The sequence below is a fragment of the Astatotilapia calliptera genome, chromosome 12 (genome assembly GCF_900246225.1).
Source record: "Astatotilapia calliptera chromosome 12, fAstCal1.2, whole genome shotgun sequence".
NCBI classification, from domain to species: domain Eukaryota; kingdom Metazoa; phylum Chordata; class Actinopteri; order Cichliformes; family Cichlidae; genus Astatotilapia; species Astatotilapia calliptera.
This window is the reverse complement of record NC_039313.1, coordinates 17,575,887-17,597,319: the sequence shown is the minus strand read 5'-3', so window position 1 is coordinate 17,597,319 and position 21,433 is coordinate 17,575,887. Positions and strand designations below refer to the sequence as shown.

Here is a 21,433-nt window from a genome sequence, read left to right as displayed (position 1 = left end):
CACTTCTTTAATAAAGAAAATAAATGAACATGATATTTCACAAAAGTGAAGCAAGTCATTTTTTGTATTATACTACCTACAGCAGCGGTCCCCAACCCCCGGGCCTCGGACCGGTACCAGTCCGTGAGTCGTTTGGTACCGGGCCGCGAGAGTTGAGGCTCAGGTGTGAAATGTATAGTTTTCAGGGTTTTTATCGGTTTTCAGCGTTATTTCGTTATCGTTTTTATCGTTTACTCGGTTTTCCTGGGTCTTTTCACGTGTGTTATGAATAAATTTTCTTTTTTTCGGTACCGGTACTAGTTTTATTTTGTTGTATTTATCCGCAACACCTTAAAGGCCGGTCCACGAAAATATTGTCGGGCGTAAACCGGTCCGTGGCGCAAATAAGGTTGGGGACCGCTGACCTACAGTACAATACAAGTCCCTATGGTGGCTCTACACAGTAGAGTTCCTGCTCACATTTTTATGAGATATCCAGATGAGAAATGTATTGATTTTGGGTTTAAACACCATGCAAAAAATAAATTAAATAAAAGATCCATGTTGTTATTCATGTTGTTAATTTGCTTAAAAATTAACAGCTGTTTGCTGTGAGCAAAAGCAGTGCGGCTCATTAACTCACACCAAGCATTGTGTGTAAAAAGCAATTCATGGTGAGTCAGGTATTGCTGTAGGCGTTGCCACAGTTGGTCCAGCAGTAAGTGGCCAGCAATCAATCAGCTAGTTTTTGTAAGACAGCTATGCTGTGTCAGCTGACAGCTAGTCTCCCACACCCATCACATACGCACTGCGTGGACATGGCGGCCTATTTAAACGTCCTTACACTCGCGTTCACTCTACACTGGTGTGTGTTGTTCTGACGCCGTGGCTAGTGTCCGAGTCCCCTGAATTACAGCCTCCGCGTACTTTGGCTCTGCTCAGCTTTTATGCACCCTCGAGGGAATTTATTCCCACTGGTGGATCATTTGAAATGCTCCCTGGATATTTTGTAGTATAATGTGTGCTAGGTTAGAACCACATCACCAAGTCAAACTGTATGCTGCACATCTGTCTCCGATTGCAGAAACTAATAATGTGACTGTTTCCAGAGCTGGTGATGACTTTATGGATTGTTTTTGAATTAAATCTTATCTGTATGATAGGATTTGTTCTATAATGGATCCATTACTACAGCAAACATTGAGTGAATTATGTGGAATATCTGTGTCGAGTATAAGTTATAATCCAAATATCGTATATGTAGTGAGCTGACATGACTGCTAGGAACATCAAAGCACTGTCGAAAAACAGTAAAGATGGTTCCTATGAAGTATTAAGTGAGCAAAAATCCTTGAGTAGTTTCTCATGAAAGGTGTCAGCTCCCTGTGCTGACCACACCTGAGAACGGACGAAGAGAGAAGAAACACAGCAGAGAGTGAAGGGTTTACAAATAAAAGACATGCATGTGCACAGCTTACTGAAACAACCCAAGGCAAAGTAAACCTCCTGGACAAACCAGATGGCTATTCCTGAAAAGGATGGCATCGGAAACTGTAAATTTTCTCTACAGAAACTTTACAGTGAGGTGGATGCATGACTTTAAAGACACAACAGGTTTTTAATGTGAGCTGTAAACACAACCGGGCTCACACTCCTGGATCCTGTGAGTTTTTCTCTTGCTCCTCAGGACCAAACAGCTGGCTGCTACTGCCCTCTGTTGGGCCTCTAATGGACTTGCACTCTGTCTCTGCAGTGGTGCTTGATGGAGGAGCCTTGGTGACATCAACCTCTTTCATTTTGACCTGGTGAGGACTGCCAGAGCGGCTGCGGCTTCGGCTGCCGCTGCGATGGCCGCGGTGCTTGCTCTTACGTGGGCTAGGACTGCGGGACCTCATCTTCATGACAACAGTGCTGTCATCTTCTGAAGTGACATCAGAGCTGTCTGAAGAGCTCGTGTCATCGCCTGAGGTGGGAAGCAGGATCTGAAGACAGATGGAAAAGAGTGTAAGTAAAAGTGGAAAACGTGAAATAAAAAGAGTACAGATGCAGATGAGAACACCAAAGTATTAGTATTTAGTATTTATTTATTTATTGTCATTGTCAAGAACAATGAAATTGCGTTTGGGGCTTCCATACAACCCAAAAAAAAGAGAAAGAAGAAAATAATAAATACCCCTTAAAACCCAAGTGTACATATTTAACCCAGTGTGACTCCAATGCAATAAGACAATCCTTAGCAATAATGTTCGTAGAAATTCAGACAAAGACCTGAGAAACATGACAAAATACAACAATGCAACCCATTCAATATTATTGTACTGTGAGATATGATATCAGATATGATAGTTATGATATGGATAAGGAAAGAGCATTTGGCTGTTTTCACGTCAAACAAGCAGTGGGTTGCAATTACCTGAAATGGCTCTGTTACACCCACAATGCTGCTCATGTTGTTGCTATAGTAACCCAAGATAAAGTCTCCTGAGCCTTTAGGCAATTCCTCCTCAGTAAAGGTTACCTGGAAATCAGTCGATAAGACGTTCATTAAATGTGAAAGAAAATTATCCTTGTATTGAAGCCTACGTGCATCCAGATTACCTGATGTTCCTGTCGAAGAAAATCTGATTCCTCCTGCTTGGCCCACACATATCCCACATAGTCTTTGTAGTGTTTGAAACCCACCTATGGGAGAAGTCAGTAAAATCAGTAATACACAGGATTACTTGTCATGCTCAACCTACTTGTTGTAGTATTAATTTCACGTATTGGTTTGTTACCTTGAAAAGTCCAATCCAGTCCCAAGAACTGCGAGAGTAGTTGGGTGCCAGTTTGAATATCACTGTGGCATCAGCAACACTGTTCCACTCATCCTCCACTATGATTGTGACCAGGGGAAGATCCACCTTGTATGGGAACTACAAAGACACTTATCATAGTTATTTAATACCAAAGTGCTGTGAGGTTTCCACGATGTCCTAAAGGATAACGAGAGCAGAGGATAGACCTCATCTAAAATGTCAGTCATGTGCCTGTCAGCGGAGGCTAAAAACACTGCTCTGATATCCTGGACCTCCACAGCATTGCAACATAAGCCTGTTATATTTCTGTTTCTTAAGACAGATTAAACAAACAGCAGATTTAGGCACTTGTGAGATGAAATTCTCCCTGTAAAAGCTCCACTTTAGCACATTTATGTATTGTGAGGAGAAATCTGTACCACCGGGATGAAAGTCTACAGAAGTACAGACAGTTCTATTTATATCACTCGGAAAAGGTCAATAATGGTGTAATCGAGTAGGTGAAGGACAGCAAAATCAATATGAAAGCAAAGGTAAGACCTAATGTTAGTTATTTACAATCACTTGTTTAAGGGTTACTGTAGTCAGGCAAGTAGGGCACAGCTGACGAGACAGTCATCTTTTGAGTCTAATCAAAACCTGTGTGTAACATCAGTTTAAAATAACCACCAACGGGAATCTGATTTGTTGTGAAGTAGGATGAATTGGTTTGATTTGGTCAATGCGATTTTATAGTAAGGTTTAAAGAACTATGTTCAATGTGACAGTCTATACTTTGCTAGTAGCTATGAACACAGAGCGGTTAGCTGCTGTTAGTTTAACAGCTATCTGGCATTTGTCTACACAAACCTGTTGAAAATAACTGTCAGAGCAGAGGAAAGCCCTGTTTAGCCCTCCAGGTGAGACAGATATATGAATTTTATTTATCAAAAATAGTATGGTATCAAAAGCCCGCTCCAAATTCATTTAGCATGTGTATATATTCTTTAAATATTTTCTTTATTTCATTGTCTGACTTTATCATAAATATGCTACATTTCTAGCCAAACTACTCTGATTAGCAATAGAATATGTATTTATTGTATTATCAACTACAGACTAATTTCAAAGATGCAAAGGCCTAATACTGCTCACAATCATCCTCATAACGTACCCTCGGATCCTAAAACAACCATGACCTGGATGACTGAGAGCCTGCACAGACATACCCTAGTGTTTCTCACCTGAAGAGTAAAGATGGAAGAAACTGGTTTGTGGTCACTGACGGTGAATTCCATGTGACTTCGATAGTTGTGCTGCGTCACTTTGGCGCCACTCGTTAGCCCTGAAATGGAGCCACGCTTCCCTGCACCAGCAGGTGCCGTGGCTCTCAGACGCCACAGGATCCGGTCAGTCCAAGCTGGTTTACGTTTCTTCCCACTGGGAAGTTTCCAGAAACAAAAAGATGGGGCATGGCAAAAATAAAGAAATAAATGACGCCATGTTTGAAACCACTAGATCGAGGATAAAATACGAACTGTAAGGATTCATTTAAGCCAGCAAGAGCCTTTCAGAGGATGTGTGTTAAAGGTATCTGGTTAGTGGCCTAGAATTCATAAAAGCACCCCCGGCATCACCAACCTTGTGTCGTATGTATTTGTTCCAACATCAAACTTGTAGGTAGGAGGGAATTTCAGCGGTCCCTCCTGGAATCCCTCTAACACTGTCTCGCTGTCTTTGGCCATGTTTAGCTGTAAATCATAGTACCAATCAGAAGACGTCACATAACTTCAACAATTACTGACGCTGCTCATGGGAATAGTGTGTTTCTGTATCACCCTCTAGTGGCATTCCCTACACACTGCACCACTTCCTGACTAACATCATTTCAGCTTTCGTCTCATAAAATAAAGAACTTCTCTATACAGTTTTACATTCATTTCAGGCTGAATGCACTGAAATAATAATAAGAAAAATAAATATGGATAGAATTTCAATATACACACTCCTCAGTTGCTATGAGATGAGAACTTTTAGTGCTTCTGAGGAAGGCCACATGCAGATGAGCTGAGGTACAATAATTGCATACATATAAACGTTTGGTTTTACCTGATCCTTTTCCCATAATATTGAAAACTTGTTGTTATCAATGGCTGATTTGACCACCTGCATCTCCAGGTCATCGATGCGGAAATTAAGATCCCCGAACCAAAACACCACACTGAAAAAAAAAAAAGGAGTCATTTTGTGAATTCAAACAAATGTGACGCTTTAAGTTACCTCAATGACTGTGTAATTATTTCCCTCAGAAACCACGAGCATGGAAAAACAACACTAGGTTGATCTTACAGATACATACAGCATATAGAGGGGGAAAAAATGAGGATGGAGATGAAGGTTATATTCAGAGAAAACAGTTTCCTGGGCAAGACCTAAAAATTTATGAGAGAAAAAAAAAAGAGTAGATTTTTTTTTAGGTTATAAAATCATAAATTTACAAGAAAAGATTCAGAAAGATAGTTCCTAAGGTACTAGATTGCTTTACTTTGCGCAAAGTAAAGCAATATTACCACTCATCATATCACAGATGCCACAGCTTCGCACCGACAGTGGGAAACCTCATCAAATTATAGCCCACTTTGCAATCAAATTTTACAGCATAACATACTGTTACGTTGAAAAGATGGAGTTCTGGCAGTTTGCAGGTCTGGATCATTCGAGTGTATGCTAACACAATGCCACAATCTTCCCAGGAGTGGATGTCCCAGCAAACTGACCCCAACATCAGACTGTGCAACGCTCAGAGAAAATGCAGAAAACCCAAAAGCTACACCTGAGACTCTCCCAGGCCTCAGTCAACATGTTAAATGATAAATTTCTTGACAATTTCTGTAATAATTTCCTTTGGACAGACAAGACCAAAGTGCAGATGTTTGGCATTAAAGCACAGCACAGTTTTGCAACCCAGGCATCTTCTAGTCACTTAGGTAAGGTATTCTAAAGTCAAATGTGAGGCCATCTGTCTGACAGCTAAAGATTGGCCCCAATTGGGTCATGAAACAGGACAATGAATTGAAGTGCAGCAATAAAATCTACTTTAATGGCCCAGTCAAAGTCCAGACTTCAACCAGATTGAAATGCTGTGAGAGGACCTTAAGAGATCTGTGCATAAATGAATGCCTGCAAACCTCAATGAACTGATGCAACGATGTTAAGAAAACCAAACCAAAGTTCTTCCACAATGACGAGAGAGACGGATAAAGTCATACAAACAAATATGGTTTCATCTTATTCTTGCTGAAGGTGATTCTACAAGCTAGTGAATGATGTGGTGTGCTTAGTCACAGGACTGCAGAGAGTCCTGTGAAAACTTTACATACGATTGTAACCTACAATCACCACATAATCATAAGCATTTAGACTTCCAGGAGAAAATGCTGAGAACGTGTCTGCTGAGAAGAAAACATGCTGGTTTGGAGGAGGTAAGGTGCAAAAGGAGCTACAATGCAACTGACAGACGCAGAGATATTTCTCATTAGCTCATCCATAATGTTGAATCCTGCCTTTTGAAAGTCAAACTCTGGGGTTCTGCAACTGTTTCCGCCTTAATGGACCGACGTGAGAGAGCGAATAAGTAGCGTCTGACTTTTGGTCATAGCTTATACATTAACCTAAAGTTTCTGTGTTTCTGTGAACTGACATACTCATGGTCAAGAACCCCAGTGGCAGCCTGGCCCTCAAACTGCTGCTGCTGCAGGATGCTCTCAAAGTCCTCCATCCGCTGATCTGAGTTTTCCATGTGAGCCGGGAGGTGGCAGTTGAGAAAGCAGATGGTGTGACCGTACACTGACATGCGGGCACTCACTCCACCTTTATTCCCCTGTAGCAAGGAGCAAGCAGAAGAGAAGTTAAGTGGAAACAAATGAATTCAATGTATGTTATTAGTGATTAAAAAGCCAATAAAAACAGTAATTAGCATGCTACGATTTTCCACTGTATTATATGTGTCTCAGCCACAAACAGGAAGTTCACTCATTAAGGAATACCGAGGGACAATATCAATATTTAATGATAACAGCAGAGAGCACAAAGGTGGGGTCAAGATGAGTCGGCACACAACTTCCCACTGTTCTGACCCACAACAACACCAAAGATGGTGCGTTATAAAACCCACAGTACACGTCGATGTCATTTGAGTTTATAAAATGAGAATTTTACTTTTGAAAAAAGTGTGCGTAGAAATGCTGCAATTAACCTCCTTTCTAAATAAAACTGTGCTTGTTGACAAAACTGCTGTAAAGCAGTTGCTTTTTGGTAAAAATATATTTTACTTTTCAAGCTTAAAACACATTAAAAAATTATTAGATTGGAATATCACTCCAGCCAGCAGTTTGCCTTTGGTTCATTTTTTTTATGCTTGACTTTTCCAAATGTTAATAACAGCTTGCTGCAAGATACCAGCATCTATCTCTATATTTACATAAAACTGGATGAAGCCATGTTTGACTAACAAAGTGCAAGAGCTGATGTGCAGATATTTGGTGTGTCCCATTTCTATATGAGGGTACGTGGGAAAGAGATACCAGCCTAAAAATAAAACCGAGATATAGTCCACTTCTCTGTAGTGCTTTGTTTTTACGTGGGAAGTTTCCATAATGCAGTGCTGGTCACAACAAAATGTCAGTAGCCAGCTCACCCAGTAACCCCCCAGGCCTGTGCGAGTGGTCTCAGTCTGGACTCCACGCAGGAACGGCAAATGGAAATATTTGGCAAAAACCAGCAGTAACACTCCCTGCATCCGCTGGGATGTAACCTAGAGAAGAGAAAGCCATGAAGAATTAGACGGGATAATGTAAATAGACAGCAGAGTTATGAGGACATGCTTTGCATAATTCGCTAAGGAGAGCAGCTGTAAAGTTCACTTGCACATCAGGCTTACAACATGAATATAAAATCTCCTGGCATCCCTCGCACTCGTCCTCTTTTTACCAACTTGCATTTCCATTTTGGCCTGCAGGAGCATGTGGTCTAGTTCAACAGCTACTTCACATGAAGCCCCGGGCAGCTTTTGCCACAGCATCTACACTTACTGAGGTTAAAAAAACCACTAAAACCTTTGATATTTGCCCCTTACCTTTCTCAAAGCCCTTCAACATCCCACCAAGCGTTTCATGATAATATGCAGGATTTGACATTAGTGCACCTCTGGTGCTATTTTTGTTCAGTACAAGACAGTGAGGAATGTTACATGCCATTTACACGAGATGTCAACCCTTCCCATGTCCATGCCTCCTCCCCGCTGCCTTCTCCAGTTGTCCACACATCCCAACCCCCATCCACAGTCTGAAGAAGCACAATCACACCCAGTCTAAATGCCCGCGGGTGGAAATGGAGGCATACATCTCCGCGTGACAGGAGATCCTCTTGCTTGCACACTAACTGGCTGTTGCATAATGGATTCTAGTGAACCGTAAAGTGGACCAACTTCTTTTTTTTGTCATTTGTGTGAGGACACATAACGATTGGGTCTGCGTGCACTTGGGTAAAGTCTGAGGAGAGGGTACCTTGGCCTGCATACACTGTGGATGAACATAAATTCCCATCATCATAATTAAACAAAGAAAAACAAAACAAAACAGAAATCTGCTGAAGGCTGCCAAGCCACATTTTGACCAAGCACAGAAAAGACATTAAAGCCCAAAGACAAATGTGTGAGAGACAGAGACAGAGCGGGGCCATGAGTCCAGCAGCGTATGTTTGACCTTGTACAGCACAAACATGACTAAAGAAATGAGCTGTGAGTGTGATGCTATTTGGAAAAAGTTTAGTGCATTCTTTATCATCTCTAACAGAGATGGACACAGAAACACAGAAAAAGAGAAGTCTTGCATTTAGTGGATTAAACCACGTTGCAATCAGAAAGGCCAGACTGCCTTTGCTATTCAGAGCACTTAAATTGTAGCTTACTTGTACAGGAACTATGGTGAACATCAGCAGAAACCGTGCAGTGAATGGCCCGAAAAAATGTGTTGGAAGCTGCACTGCACAAGAAAAGGCTTCCTTGAACAGTCAGTTTGAACCCAACAATGAGTCACAGCGAGCAGAGTATCTCAAGGCAGAAAGTATAGATGGTGTGTCTCGTTACTACGTTTCTTTTGTCATGACTAAACATCTTCCTACTGCCACAACCATGCATCTCACTTTACTTGTTAGCCTGACAACCCCCACGACCTGTTCACGGCATTGATTTCTACTAGAAACTTAAAAAAGGTCACATCGCGATGATCATTAACAAGGTTTAAACTAACGTAGCAGGACTGCGAGACAGCCAGAGGACAGCATCAGTCACACTGTCAGAGGCCCATCAACACTGACAACAACGAGATCCAAAAATAAAACAGCACCCTGGGAGACGTTTGTCTAGCTCTTTCAACTCGACAGCTGATTCACGCGGCCTGGCTCACCATGCCAACTGAGCCAAGCATTGTTGCAGACGCAGCCAGACAAACACCGACCACAGCGTTTAAACACAAACAATACAAATGAAATCAAAAGGTCTGATTTTTTTATCTGACAATAATGTTTTTATTCCTTTAATGTCGTATTTGATTTTGAAACAATATTCAATATATACTAGAAATATGTGCATAACACTTATTCCACATAAGAATCCCCTTTCTTGACTTTTGTTTTCCTATCAAAACAGTAGTTAACTATGCTTAATCTTTACAGCATCATTATATCTCATCTATGAGCTATAATAGTAGTACCTTTTATTTTGTGGTGAATACCAGGAACAGGAGTTAAAAAAAATAAAGGTGGAAATACTGCAAAAGGGGCTTCAGGAGACTGAGGACAAGCCGCTAAATAAAGCGACCAGTGGAAATAAAAGTGGGCTGAACTTACTGAAGATCAGAGGGGATGACGAGCCTCTCTCTCTTTTTTTCCTGCTGCTGGGTAATTTCTTCTCATCATCAAAGACACTATCTTTTTCATCATAAACTGTGGATTTGCATTACTCTTATCTCTGGACTTTATGGACTTATGGACTACATGGAATTTTTTCTACTTGTACTCAGACTGACTTATCTATGTGAGCTACGCTGTCTATAAGGAGAGACTGAAGAGTGTGCGCTGGTGTGTGGGACTGTGTGTATGAGCGTACTGGAATGAAATATGATGGAAAATTAATTTAATAAAACGAATCGGTATTTTCGTAACTCCTAGTAACACATGAAACCTACTGGAGATCTTAAGATAGTATTTATCCCCATCTTCTATATTAGTACACCTACAATCGGTATATGTAGCTATAGACAGAGAAAGAGGGGCACAGGTCTGAAGGTTCAAAAAGGGAGACCGACAGTCAGTAAGAGCTCGACATTAGCAGCCTGGCAGACAGGATAAGATAACAGATTCGCTGACATTACACGCTTCTAGCAAATTATCACCCCATCCGTTGCTCAGGGAACAAAATGAGCTGAGAGAGTAAGAAGCGGCAAGCTCGTCAGGAATCCCACGATACATCTAAGCTGTTGAGCACTTCACCATAAGAGTGTGCATATGTGTTTACAACAGAAGCCATTACTGACCAGCACATAACCAAAGGGGCTGAGTCTCTCCATGCAGACTTCGCTCCACTGGTCTGTGAAGAGGGCGTCTTTCAGTCTTTTGTTAATCATTGAGTTTACTTCCTGCAGCCTTGAAGAAAAACAAAAAAAGACACAGAGCAGGGTAAAAGGGTCAAGAGCAGACAGACAAGGAAAAGGAGCTAATGAGAGCGTGCTTTGATAATGTAATCAAAGCACTTTTGTTTTTTCCATAAGGAGAGAGAGACATTCAAATCTGGGCCTGACTGCTCATTAGATGCATTGTATTGCAGCGCTGACGTGCATATAAACAGGCCAATCGGCTTTAATGCTGAACAAATGAGATAGTCGAGGCAAAACACTCACCCGATGATGTACATGTCTGTGTTTCCGTCACCCACATTCAGCCCGAGCAGAGAAGTGATGTCATCGGGTGGTGTGGCTGAACCCACATTCCAAGTGACGATGTGCAGCCTGTTGGAAAAGGGCGCTATATAAAAAACTCTTGCAAACACTCATCTCCTGCTCACCTGTATCGCAACCTGCAGACAAACCTACAGTGAATGCAACAGCAGATCACATCGACAATAATGCTTTCAGTCGATGTTTCACTACAATGCAAAGCCTTGACCGTCTTTCAACATTACGTGACATCGTCTACAAATCACTTAAACAGAACAGGCTTATTTTAGCTTCACAAAGTCACTCATTTTGATTCATACTCAGGAAAACTTTACTAAATTACTTAAAAAATATCAAATTAAAATAAATGGCACTGAAAGCCAGCCGCAACAGACAAACTGATAATATTGTTTCCCAGCACCTGGGCCACTCAAAGACATGCATACAAAGTAAATAAAACCTAAATCACTCATATAAATGTAAATGTGAGGACATGTTTGTCTTTGTAGCTCTAATTGGCTCTTTAAAAGACTAGAGACCTCCAGGGTAAACCCTGTCTCTCAGCCAGAGTGTACACTGGGCCAGGATCCAGTTACATGCAATACTGAGAAAATGGATTTTAATGGAGTATAACATGCCTAGATCCTAAAGTTTCTACTTTATATGCCAAACAAATCCAAGGGTGTAAGATGTGGTGAGGATACCGTCACCTCTCTTCATCCTAAATAAAGGACACGTCTCATAATCTGATACTATACTTTAAACATCAAAACTTTTAAGCATACCAATAAGTATGAAACCTCTTCCTAATGCAGGGGGGCTAATTGCTTTTTACAGTGCTCAGCATCTAATAGTGTTATCATTAAATTAATCTTCATTGAACTTCTTATCATTAGCTTAATTTTTGTGCTTCTATAAAAAACGATCCCCTGAGGATCCACTAATCAGTGTTACTACAACCTTGATATTTGGTGTTACGGCTCTGCTGCTATCCCTCTGAAGCCACAGCAGCAGTACAACCAGCAAGTAAGAACAGCCCAGGCATCAACAACAACAATTATTGAGCCTGACACAGCAAGGAAGGTGCAGTGGGGTGGAGGTGGGTTGCCAAGGGGCTTGTAGATGCGCAGCAACTGTGACTAGGCCAAAGCAACTTCAATAACATGGTTTCACTTCGTAAATGGGTTATTATGTAATTTATAAAAACATTAAATGTCTATAATGAAACTTTTCAATATTCAGGCCATTATTCCCAAATTTTTACACACAGAAACAATGATAATAAAAATACAGTGACATCATTCTGCAAAAACTTGCCACACTTTGGCCTCATGTTTACTATAATCGCAACCTTCCAGTGTCACTATCAATGAATATAAATAAATGTGATGTGTGCCACAGTTAATCTGTCTCAGCTGTCTGGGCAGGACAGGGCCTGCCGAGGCATGCTCAGACACACACACACACACACACACACAGGAAACTTGCCTGAAGTCTTCCACAGTCTGCGCCTGAGTGTCAGCTGTACCTGCCACAGAGAGAGCTCTCTGTGCATGAGGGTTCAGGTGATGAGGCACATGCCTGCTGGCAGATGGGTGGGGCACGGAGGCAGCTCTTACTGGGTGGTGGCCTGGACCTTTAGGACCAGCCTTAATGCCGGGCCCAGTATACTCTTCTGAGAGCTTGACTGCTGAAGGGTGAGAGGGTTTGGAATGACTGGCCACATTGCCATCAGGGTCACACTCCTCCTGGTTAGGCAGTGCAGTGGATTCTGCTTTGGGCTCGGCTTTGAGTTCAGAGATATCTACAGAGCCCTCAACTCTGGCAGTCCTCTGCGGCCGCCGAGGCCTGGCAGGCACTGCGTGTTGGCCAGTGCTAGAGTCGGTGGCAAGAGCTGACGTATCTGAAGGCGTAGCTGAAGTTGCTGTTACAGCTGCTGCTTCGCTGTTTGGGTTGCCTTCTGAGGTCTGGAGCTGGGTTGGATTATCTTGGTCCATTTCTTAAGATTTCTGTGACGACAAAAACAGACTGTATCAACTCAGATGGCACACATTACGTTTGTATTTTAGAGCATATATTAGAAAATATAACGCTGTGTAATAAATGGAGCTAACAAAGCACACAGTGAACTTGTAACACTGCACATCACAACCTGTAGCCTTTTTAACAAATGACACACCAATTCAGCTGATGACTAAAAGGCCGTCATAAGACTGACCCAGCAGAACAACTGAGTGAGTCATTCTGGCTCCCCGCATCATGAATGTACAATTACCTGGTTTCTTATGGCCTTGGAAACAGCTGAATGTACCGAATACAATGACGAAACAAAACTCACATAACAGAATAAAGAGCATAATGCATAACGAGACACAAAGAGGCATGTTGTCTTACTGTGGCTACAGGATTGGACATTTTGTGAATAAAAGCCTGGACGCAGTTCATCATCCTCTCTGCTTCTACCTAAGCCCCCTGCCCGTCCTCCAGTAACCAGGGAGATACTCAGTCAGTTCATATCAGCTCAAAGCACCTGTCACACACTAACACGAGGAACCACTGCACGGTCCAGAAGAGCAAAAAGCAACAGCCCAGAATAAACCACAACAGCAACAGCGCAGAGAGAGGAAGCTGCAGAGAGATAAATAACAAATTCAAATAGGCCATTTATTCACGCAACGACGTATTCAATCATTGTCCTTATCTCATTTGCGTTTCTCGACTGTGGATTGATAAAATACAAAAGCAGCACAAGCTACTGAAGTCCCATTTAAATGACAATTTTTAATCTAAGTGCAAAAAATGTGCACCATGTAAAAATCTTAGGGACAGGTCGGGGACAAGCTGGAAAAAAAGCTGATTTGGGCACAAAACGGTGACGGATCTGCGAGTCAGTGGCGTTTCAAGTGTAACGTGTGGGGGTGGTGGTGGTAGTGAGGGTGAGGACAAACCTAACCTTCTGGGTGAAAATCACAGGAATCATTGGGGACACAGAGGCAACACAGCTCCCTCGTATTTATTCACATGACCTTGAGCAGCAGGAGGTTGTGGCTTTAACGCAGGGAGGAGGGTCACCTCTGTATTCCACATGTGCTCATTAACATGCTGGTCTTTCAGTTCACCAATAACCTGGTGCCTGACTGGGTATAAAGTATTCTTATGATCCATGTATGACATTTAGTCGGGTGGGGGAGCATGAAGGAGGAGGGTGAGTGGGCACACGTGGGAGTGGGTGGGTGCAAAACGAGCTGAGGGCAGCGGGAGGAAGAGCCAAGCGAGACAGCCCTTCATTCAGCGACAGCACCGAGTCTTTTTGCAGAATGTCTCCAAATTGATCCTCTCACACTTCCCACTGGCACTGTGTATTTTTCCAGGCTTTAATCCCCCCTGCTCTCTTATCGTTCCACTTCTCTAATCCTTTCCCTCCCCATCTTCCAAATTCTGTTGTTCCGGCTTCCAACCTTTAGTGTATGGACACCGAACTGCTTCGTTTTTGGATGTAGACTACTCCCGAGCTAAAAACGTTCCATTTCTTTCCTCTCTTAACCCATCTGAACTAAAAGGTGACCCTTGAGGCTCTGTGTCGTCTTCTCTCAGCCAGCCACCTCACAGCCACTATCAACGCAAGACATCATATGCTACCGTCACAACAACCATACAGAGATTGTAATCAATGGTAAAGTATGTTCAAGTGCTCAGAGATGTGGAAAAATGAAAAATGAGAGAGAAGACTGAAAATCTAGATCGAGTTCAGTTCATCTTTCTAACATTCTCATTTCCTTCTTGCATGACGAAGGAAGAGCCAAATATTTGCCTTTCTGGGAACAATTACGACAGGCTGCCAATTTTTATTCCACTCACGTTCAGAGAGGAGAGAGTGGAATGATTTGATAATAACAAATGTGTCATAGTGTTTACATGCAGCCTCTTGAGGGGGTGAGAGCTGAGAGAGCCAGGAAGGATGTGGTGTAACCCAAACAGCAGGCTCCAACCAGCCTCCTTGGCTTCTTTGGTGGGATTCACTGACTATACAGTTTTGGATGACAGTCACACACTATTTTTTCTTCTATTTCCACACACGGACTTTGATCTTTTGTAGTGGCTCTGTGATAGACTGGCAACCTGTCCAAGGTGTAACTGCCTTATGACAGCTGGTATAGACTCAAGGTCAACCATGACCCAAAACTGGATGGATGGGTGGAGGGATTTAAACCACTGGCTCTGAATTACAGTACTGACACCAGTTTTGGGATCCACCAATTAACTAACAATACACTATCATTCATACACTTCACTATCATTATCATTTTTCAGGTTTTAAAATATTGAAGTTGAGCTATTTTTTAAAATTACAGCTGAAAGAAATAGACTTAACAGCAAATGTACTAAGGTCACCTTGCTGGTACTTGATTGGACTCCTTTTGCCTTTAGAACTGCATTAATTATTTGTTGCACAGATTTAACAAGGTCCTGCAAAAATTCCAGGATCTGAGTTCAATTCCACCATCAGGTGGAGTTTCTGTGTGGAGTTTGCGTGTTCCCAGAGTCCAAAGACATGCAGTTAGTGGAGATAGGTTAACTGGAAACACACAACCGTGGAGGTGAGCATGAATGGTTGTCTCTGTCCTGCGACCTGTCCAGGGTGTACCCTGCCTCTCGCCCTAAGACAGCTAGGATAGGCTCCATTGCGACCCTGTAAAGGGTAAGTAGAAATGAATGGATGGATTTTGATCCATTTTGACAAGACAGCATCACATTGTTCCTGCACATTCGTCAGCTGCACGTCCATGATGTTCCACCACACCCTAAAGGTGCTCTGTTGGATCTGGTGACTATGGAGACTATTTGAGTGCAATGAACTAATCATCCATCCATCCATCCATCCATTCGCTTCCGCTTATCCTTTTCAGGGTCGCGGGGGGCGCTGGAGCCTATCCCAGCTGTCATAGGGCGAGAGGCAGGGTACACCCTGGACAGGTCGCCAGTCTGTCGCAGGGCCAACACAGAGGGACAGACAACCATTCGCACTCACATTCATTCACACATTCACACCTAGTGACAATTTGGATTATCCAATTAACCTATCCCCACAAGTGGGCATAGGTGAACTAATCATGTTCAAAAAATAGTTTGCGCTTCGTGACATGGTGCGCTATCCTGCTGGAAGCAGCCATTAGAAGATGGGTACACTTTGGTGATAAAGGGATGAGCAGGGTCAGCAACAATACTCAGGCAGGCTGTGGCGTTTAAAGAATACTCTGTTGATACTAAAGGGCACAAAGTGTGCCAAAAAAATGTCCCCCCACACTACGCCACTACCGGTAGCCTGAACCATTGACAACAGGCAGGATGGATCCATGCTTTCATGTAGTTTACACCAAATTCTGGCCCTACCATCTGAATGTTGAAGCACAAATCAAGACTCAACAGACCAGGCAATGTCTTTCCAATCTTCTGTTGTCCAATTTTGTGACTTGTAGCCTCAGTTTCCTGTTCTCAGCAGGAGTGGCACCAGGAGTGGTTTTCTGCTGCTGAAGCCCATCAGCTTCAAGGTTTGATGTATATTCAGAGATGTTTTTCTGCATACCTTGGTTATGAGGAGTGGACACTTGAGTTATTGGTACCTTGCCATCACCTCAAAGTAATCAAGTCGTTCTCTCCTCTGACATCTAATATCTACAAGGTACTTTTACCCAGAGAACCTCTAATCACTGAATATTTTCCCTTTTTTTAGACCAGTCTCTGTAAACCTGAGTGATAGTTGAGTGTGAAAACCCCAGCAGACCAGCAGTTTTTGAAATACCGAGACCAGCCCAGCAGCAACCGCGACACATTCAAAGTTACTTAAATCATCTTCCTTCCCCATTCTGATTCTTGGTTTGGACTTCAGCAGGTCGTCTTGACATAACCAAATGCCCTGAGTTCCTGTCATGTGATTTGCTGATTAGATGTTTGCTTTTATATGAATAGGTGTATCTAATATAATGACCAGTGAATGTGGAAAACCTCGGGCTCTATGGACAAGACTGATTTGGGAGAATTTTGAAAGTTTCCTAATTGCTTCTCTTCTAAATTTAATCTGAGGTAACCACACAGCCCCACTGACATTACTGTGTGCTCGATCTGATATCCACTTGTTGGCGTTGTTCCCACATCATCATAATTATTGTTGATCCAGGTTCAACATTGTAAGTGACCAGTCACTTTGGTGTGATGTCATAGTTGTGCAACTACAAATAAATGCCTTAAAAAAAACTACTTCACTTGCAAGATCTCTACTAGATCCAGCATTTTGAATTCTTTGCCCTTAAGAAGCATTTTGAGGATATTAGATTGTCTTTAGTGTAGCCTCTTCATTTACTGTGCCCAGCTTGCATGCAGTCTAATAAAAATGGTTCTGGTGTGTTTACATTACAGACACATTCCCCCATACAAGCACCTCCAGGCTTAAAGACTTTAATTGGCTTTCTGAATTGTTTTGCCTTGCTGACCATCAAAGCCCCCCGACTACACCACAAGTTCATTAACGTCTGTTCAGCTGACCCTCATTCATTTGACAAAAGCCACTGCGACGAGTCATGGAATACTGACACAGGTAAGTCCAACTACCAAGGGAATCATTTAGAGCATGGCTTAATTAAAAATTATATCTATATTTTGGATCAAATGGAGAAGGAATTAAATACATTGAAATGCCAATGTTTTATCCTATTCCTTGTTCACACACAGATTCCAGCTGACATGCCAGTCACATTTTGCCCTCTTTAGTGTTGAATGCTGGAGTTACAGCCAAGCAGTACATTGGTGTTGAGAGCCTCCAGAGCCATATGCCCCTGTGACAGGGATACTAATGATGACCCGTACTGAAACGACACCGGCAGCTGCTGCCACAGCTGTAAATGGCTCCTCCAGGTCCTAATGCCACTGAGTATCGCTCCTCTGTATCCAAGGAGCTGCATCTTTCTGATCAGGTCATAGCCAGGGCTGCAGGATGTCACTATGATTTCTCCTACAGTCTAACACTTAAGACACGTGCTGACAACACACAGTGCGCTGTCTGCACTGCAAAACTATGTTGTGAGTTGCAATTTCCAGTTCTGTCCATTACCAATTATAGAAATCAGTCGAATGGAAAGATTCACTTCCTAAAGCTTTCTGCTTCGAAGACTCTCCATAGGGAACATTGGTCACCATGTTGCAAAAGCAGCATCTTATATAGCGAGTTATCTTCATGCATATGTTTGTTGCACACTGTCAACTAATTGAGATGAATGTAGCTAAAGGAATGTGAAACAGCTTCTGACCGTGTGGACTAATGTCTGCATTTGCAAGATAGCAAAAGGATCTCTCACAGAGACGTTGGTTCATTACTCACAGTTTTCCTTCCTGAGCAGTATTTAAATACAAGCCAAAGAAACTGATTTAGATCACAAAATTCTGCAACTGCATCTTTGCATCATCGCTGTAATCATTCTTGTATACACTGACACAAGCGTTGAGTAATAATCAGTCCTTTGAGCTGACATTACACACACTGTTTTGAAATACGGAGTGGAGACATTCTATCATGACCCCCACCCCCAATAACTCCTATTACATGTAAGGGATTAAGTAACTGAATGGTTTACCTCATAATGCTACATTTATAACAAGAGTCAGTTAAATGACACACACACATTGTGTAATATGCAAACATCCCTAACAAGCCAACAGTGCTTTTCATTCATCTGATATCTTGTATGTAAACATTAGAATCTTGCATGTAAGCCTGCTGTAAATATTCACATTTCCTGTGCCACAGATGGCTGTGACACCTCGGCTGGAACAAGAACAGCAGCCGAGTACTTGGCCTAATTACACTCTTCCTTCAAGGACAGGAAAAGAGAATGAAGGTCAGTTTTAACAGTGCTGTGTTGTGCATCACATCTGAGTTGAGATACTAAGTCTGCATGTGTTTGTGAGCCCTTATGTATGAGATGAGGGTGGAAAAGATGACAAGCAGCCTGTGGGCATGCGTGTGTAAAGCGATGCAAAAGGTGGAAAGACAGTTTTTAATTTTAATTTTTTTTTTTGTTAATGCCTTGTCATACTTTCATATTATAAACAAATGATGTAGCGCGCACGTGTACGCACACATCCACGGCAACGAAGTCAGGTTTCTGGAATTTTTCTGCAGCTGCTCTTAAGGCGTAACAGCAATTAACACTTCATGTCTCGGTAACGCAAGCGTCTCTATATGTATTCTGTTTTAAGAAAAGCTGAAAGTTGTGTAACAGAAGCTCCTAATAGGTTTCAATCGAGAACATAACGCATGCGTGTCTCATTAATTATCACCTTTACCTGTTTGCGATCGTCTGCGCCGAAAAATTTTAAGAGCTGGGGTTCTGCAGAGTCTGTCTGTCTGTCTGTCCGGAGCGCCGATGGAAGATGGGGATTTACAGGAAATTATAGAAAGAAAAAATTGGGGGAAAAGAAACGCGCTCAACTTTTATTTCCAGTCGCCTCTCTGATGAAACCATCGGCATCTCAAGCGCTTTTCTCGCCTTCCTTCCTTCCTTCCTCAGCGGGAGGTAGGAGAGAGGAGGAGCTGGTGGGTTTAGCCAGGCAGGCTACATGCCTCAGAAACACATTCCCCCTTCTTGTGTTTAAAGACACAGGCTTCAAATTACAGAAGACGTCCCGGACGGTATGAGAGAGCGCGAGCGACCAAGAGCGCTTCCGTAAACGAGCAGCCGCTGTCTGCCAATGTTGGCGGACGATTACTGTGCAGAGTGAGTCAGAGTCTGCCAGAACTGCGACTACCAGAAAGGACACTGGGCAATTAGGCTGCAACTACAAACATGGCTTCCGCGCGGATGTACACTGTTTGCCACGAGAACACACTAAATGATGCACAATGTCAGGGTGCAAGTTTTTTTTAAAAAAAAAAGAAAGAAAGAAAAGACAAGAAAAGAAAGATGGAAAACGTACATTAGGAACGTCAGATCTATGTATTCTCACTCTATGATGGCGCACTCCTGCTGTCTGGTGGTTACTGTGTTGAAGAGCGTGGGAGAAAATTAGCGAGGCTTGTATGCCTTTAACTTTCAATCAAATAGCAGTGACTGAGTCATTTTAATGCTCTTTATAGTAACAGCTGAACAAACCCCCAGATGTGCTTCTTTCTGTTTGTGGATTTAGGATTTGGCACAGCCCCCAAGCGCAACAGCGCCATTGCCGGTCAACAGTGGTAGCGCCTGTGCTTTGGTGACACTAAGAAAAAGGCAGGGCCGACAGGATTAGAAATGAGTACATCAGAGGGACAGCTCAGGCTGAGGTTTGGAGACACAGTTCAAGAGGCGAGGCTGAGATGACGTGGACATGTGCAGAGGAGGTATAGTGGATATACTGGGCACAATTATGCTGAATATGAAGCTGTCAGGCAGGAGGAAAAGAAAGACCTCGGAGAGAGCTCATGGATGTAGTGAAGGAGGACATGCCACAAAGGACACAGGTGTGACAAAGGAGGATGCTAGGGATAGGGTGAGATGGTGGTGACCCCTAAACTCTGTTGCGGGGCATATTATTTAAACCAATTTTTGACAGTCCTCAGATCTCATCTCACTGCTTAGAGACACTAGCTGGAGTTCCATAAATTGCTGCACTGTTCTTCCTCCTCTTAGATGTCTTTTTACACTGTCCATTAACAACAAAAGGCAATAAATGGCCTTCCACGGCTCCTCAGTGGTGAACATGGTCTCCTACAGCCTGGGTGTTGGGTACGCAGGGGCCACAACTGAGAACAGGAAGGCTGTGCAGAGGGAAACTAACACCAACCAAAAAAATCCTTGGCCGCTCTCTGCCACCCCTGGAGGCGATCGCCAGATCTTCCTATCTCAGAAAAACCAGGTCCCACACCTTCACACTCATAAACAGCTTCTTCCCCTGGGCCACTCAGACTGTCAATAAACACTATGCCCCCCACACCCCACCTCTGCTCACCTTCCTCACCAACCTGAGCCATGGTCTGAGAAACCCTCATCACTCAGGCCACTCACACATGGACTCTACTCAGACCAAGTCTTATCTCTGCACTGCTTCCAAGCAACTATTGTTCTCTAATGTGTGCCTTTGTCTTATTGTTGTGTATATTCCTCTTGGTTGTATATATTTCTCCTGTTTGCTGTTTATTCCTGCCATCTACCATTTATATTTTATTCCGGTACAGCATGTACAATGACACAAAAGGACTATACTATTCTAAATAATTTAATCAGGGCAGGTTTCTTAAGTTTCCTTTCTTACTTTTGATTGATGGGTGGGGGCTTTATTATAATAGAACAGGGGAGAAAAGAATGAAGAGCAGGGAGAAAGACAATCAGTAAATAGCCTCAGGCCAGATTCTAACCCAGCATTTAGCCTCCCGTCAGACCACAATAGTTTTATTCCATTTCATTCCAATTAGTTTTAAGTCATATGGGTCACCTGCTTTGCCTGATGAACTAAACCATCACCCAGTGTTGCACATTTGTACCTTATGTCACTTATTAAACATGTAATATACTCACTTCCTAGTTATGGGTCAATGATACAGTGATAATGCTGTATCTTTGTGTAATGTTTTTTCATTACTTCTAATTATCGTTATTGTATTTACTGCATATAAATGTCAAAATAAAGACTTGGAACTAGTGCACTCACTGTCATAAA

The 21,433-nt window shown here is 42.6% G+C and overlaps 1 protein-coding gene across 1 annotated transcript; it reads right to left on the bottom strand.

Annotated features, from left to right (window-relative positions):
• Nucleotides 1–354: 354 nt before the first annotated feature.
• Nucleotides 355–19,620, bottom strand: inpp5jb (inositol polyphosphate-5-phosphatase Jb). Its single transcript, XM_026188169.1, has 13 exons — nt 19,085–19,620; nt 12,236–12,756; nt 10,712–10,819; nt 10,349–10,457; nt 7,453–7,569; nt 6,461–6,636; nt 4,866–4,977; nt 4,398–4,507; nt 4,001–4,196; nt 2,757–2,894; nt 2,578–2,661; nt 2,393–2,497; nt 355–1,961 (listed from the first exon to the last, which is right to left on the bottom strand). The coding sequence occupies exons 2-13, from the start codon at nt 12,742–12,744 to the stop codon at nt 1,626–1,628; spliced, it is 2,100 nt and encodes a 699-aa protein (XP_026043954.1). The 5' UTR covers nt 12,745–12,756; nt 19,085–19,620; the 3' UTR covers nt 355–1,625.
• Between the last annotated feature and the right edge of the window lie 1,813 nt (nt 19,621–21,433).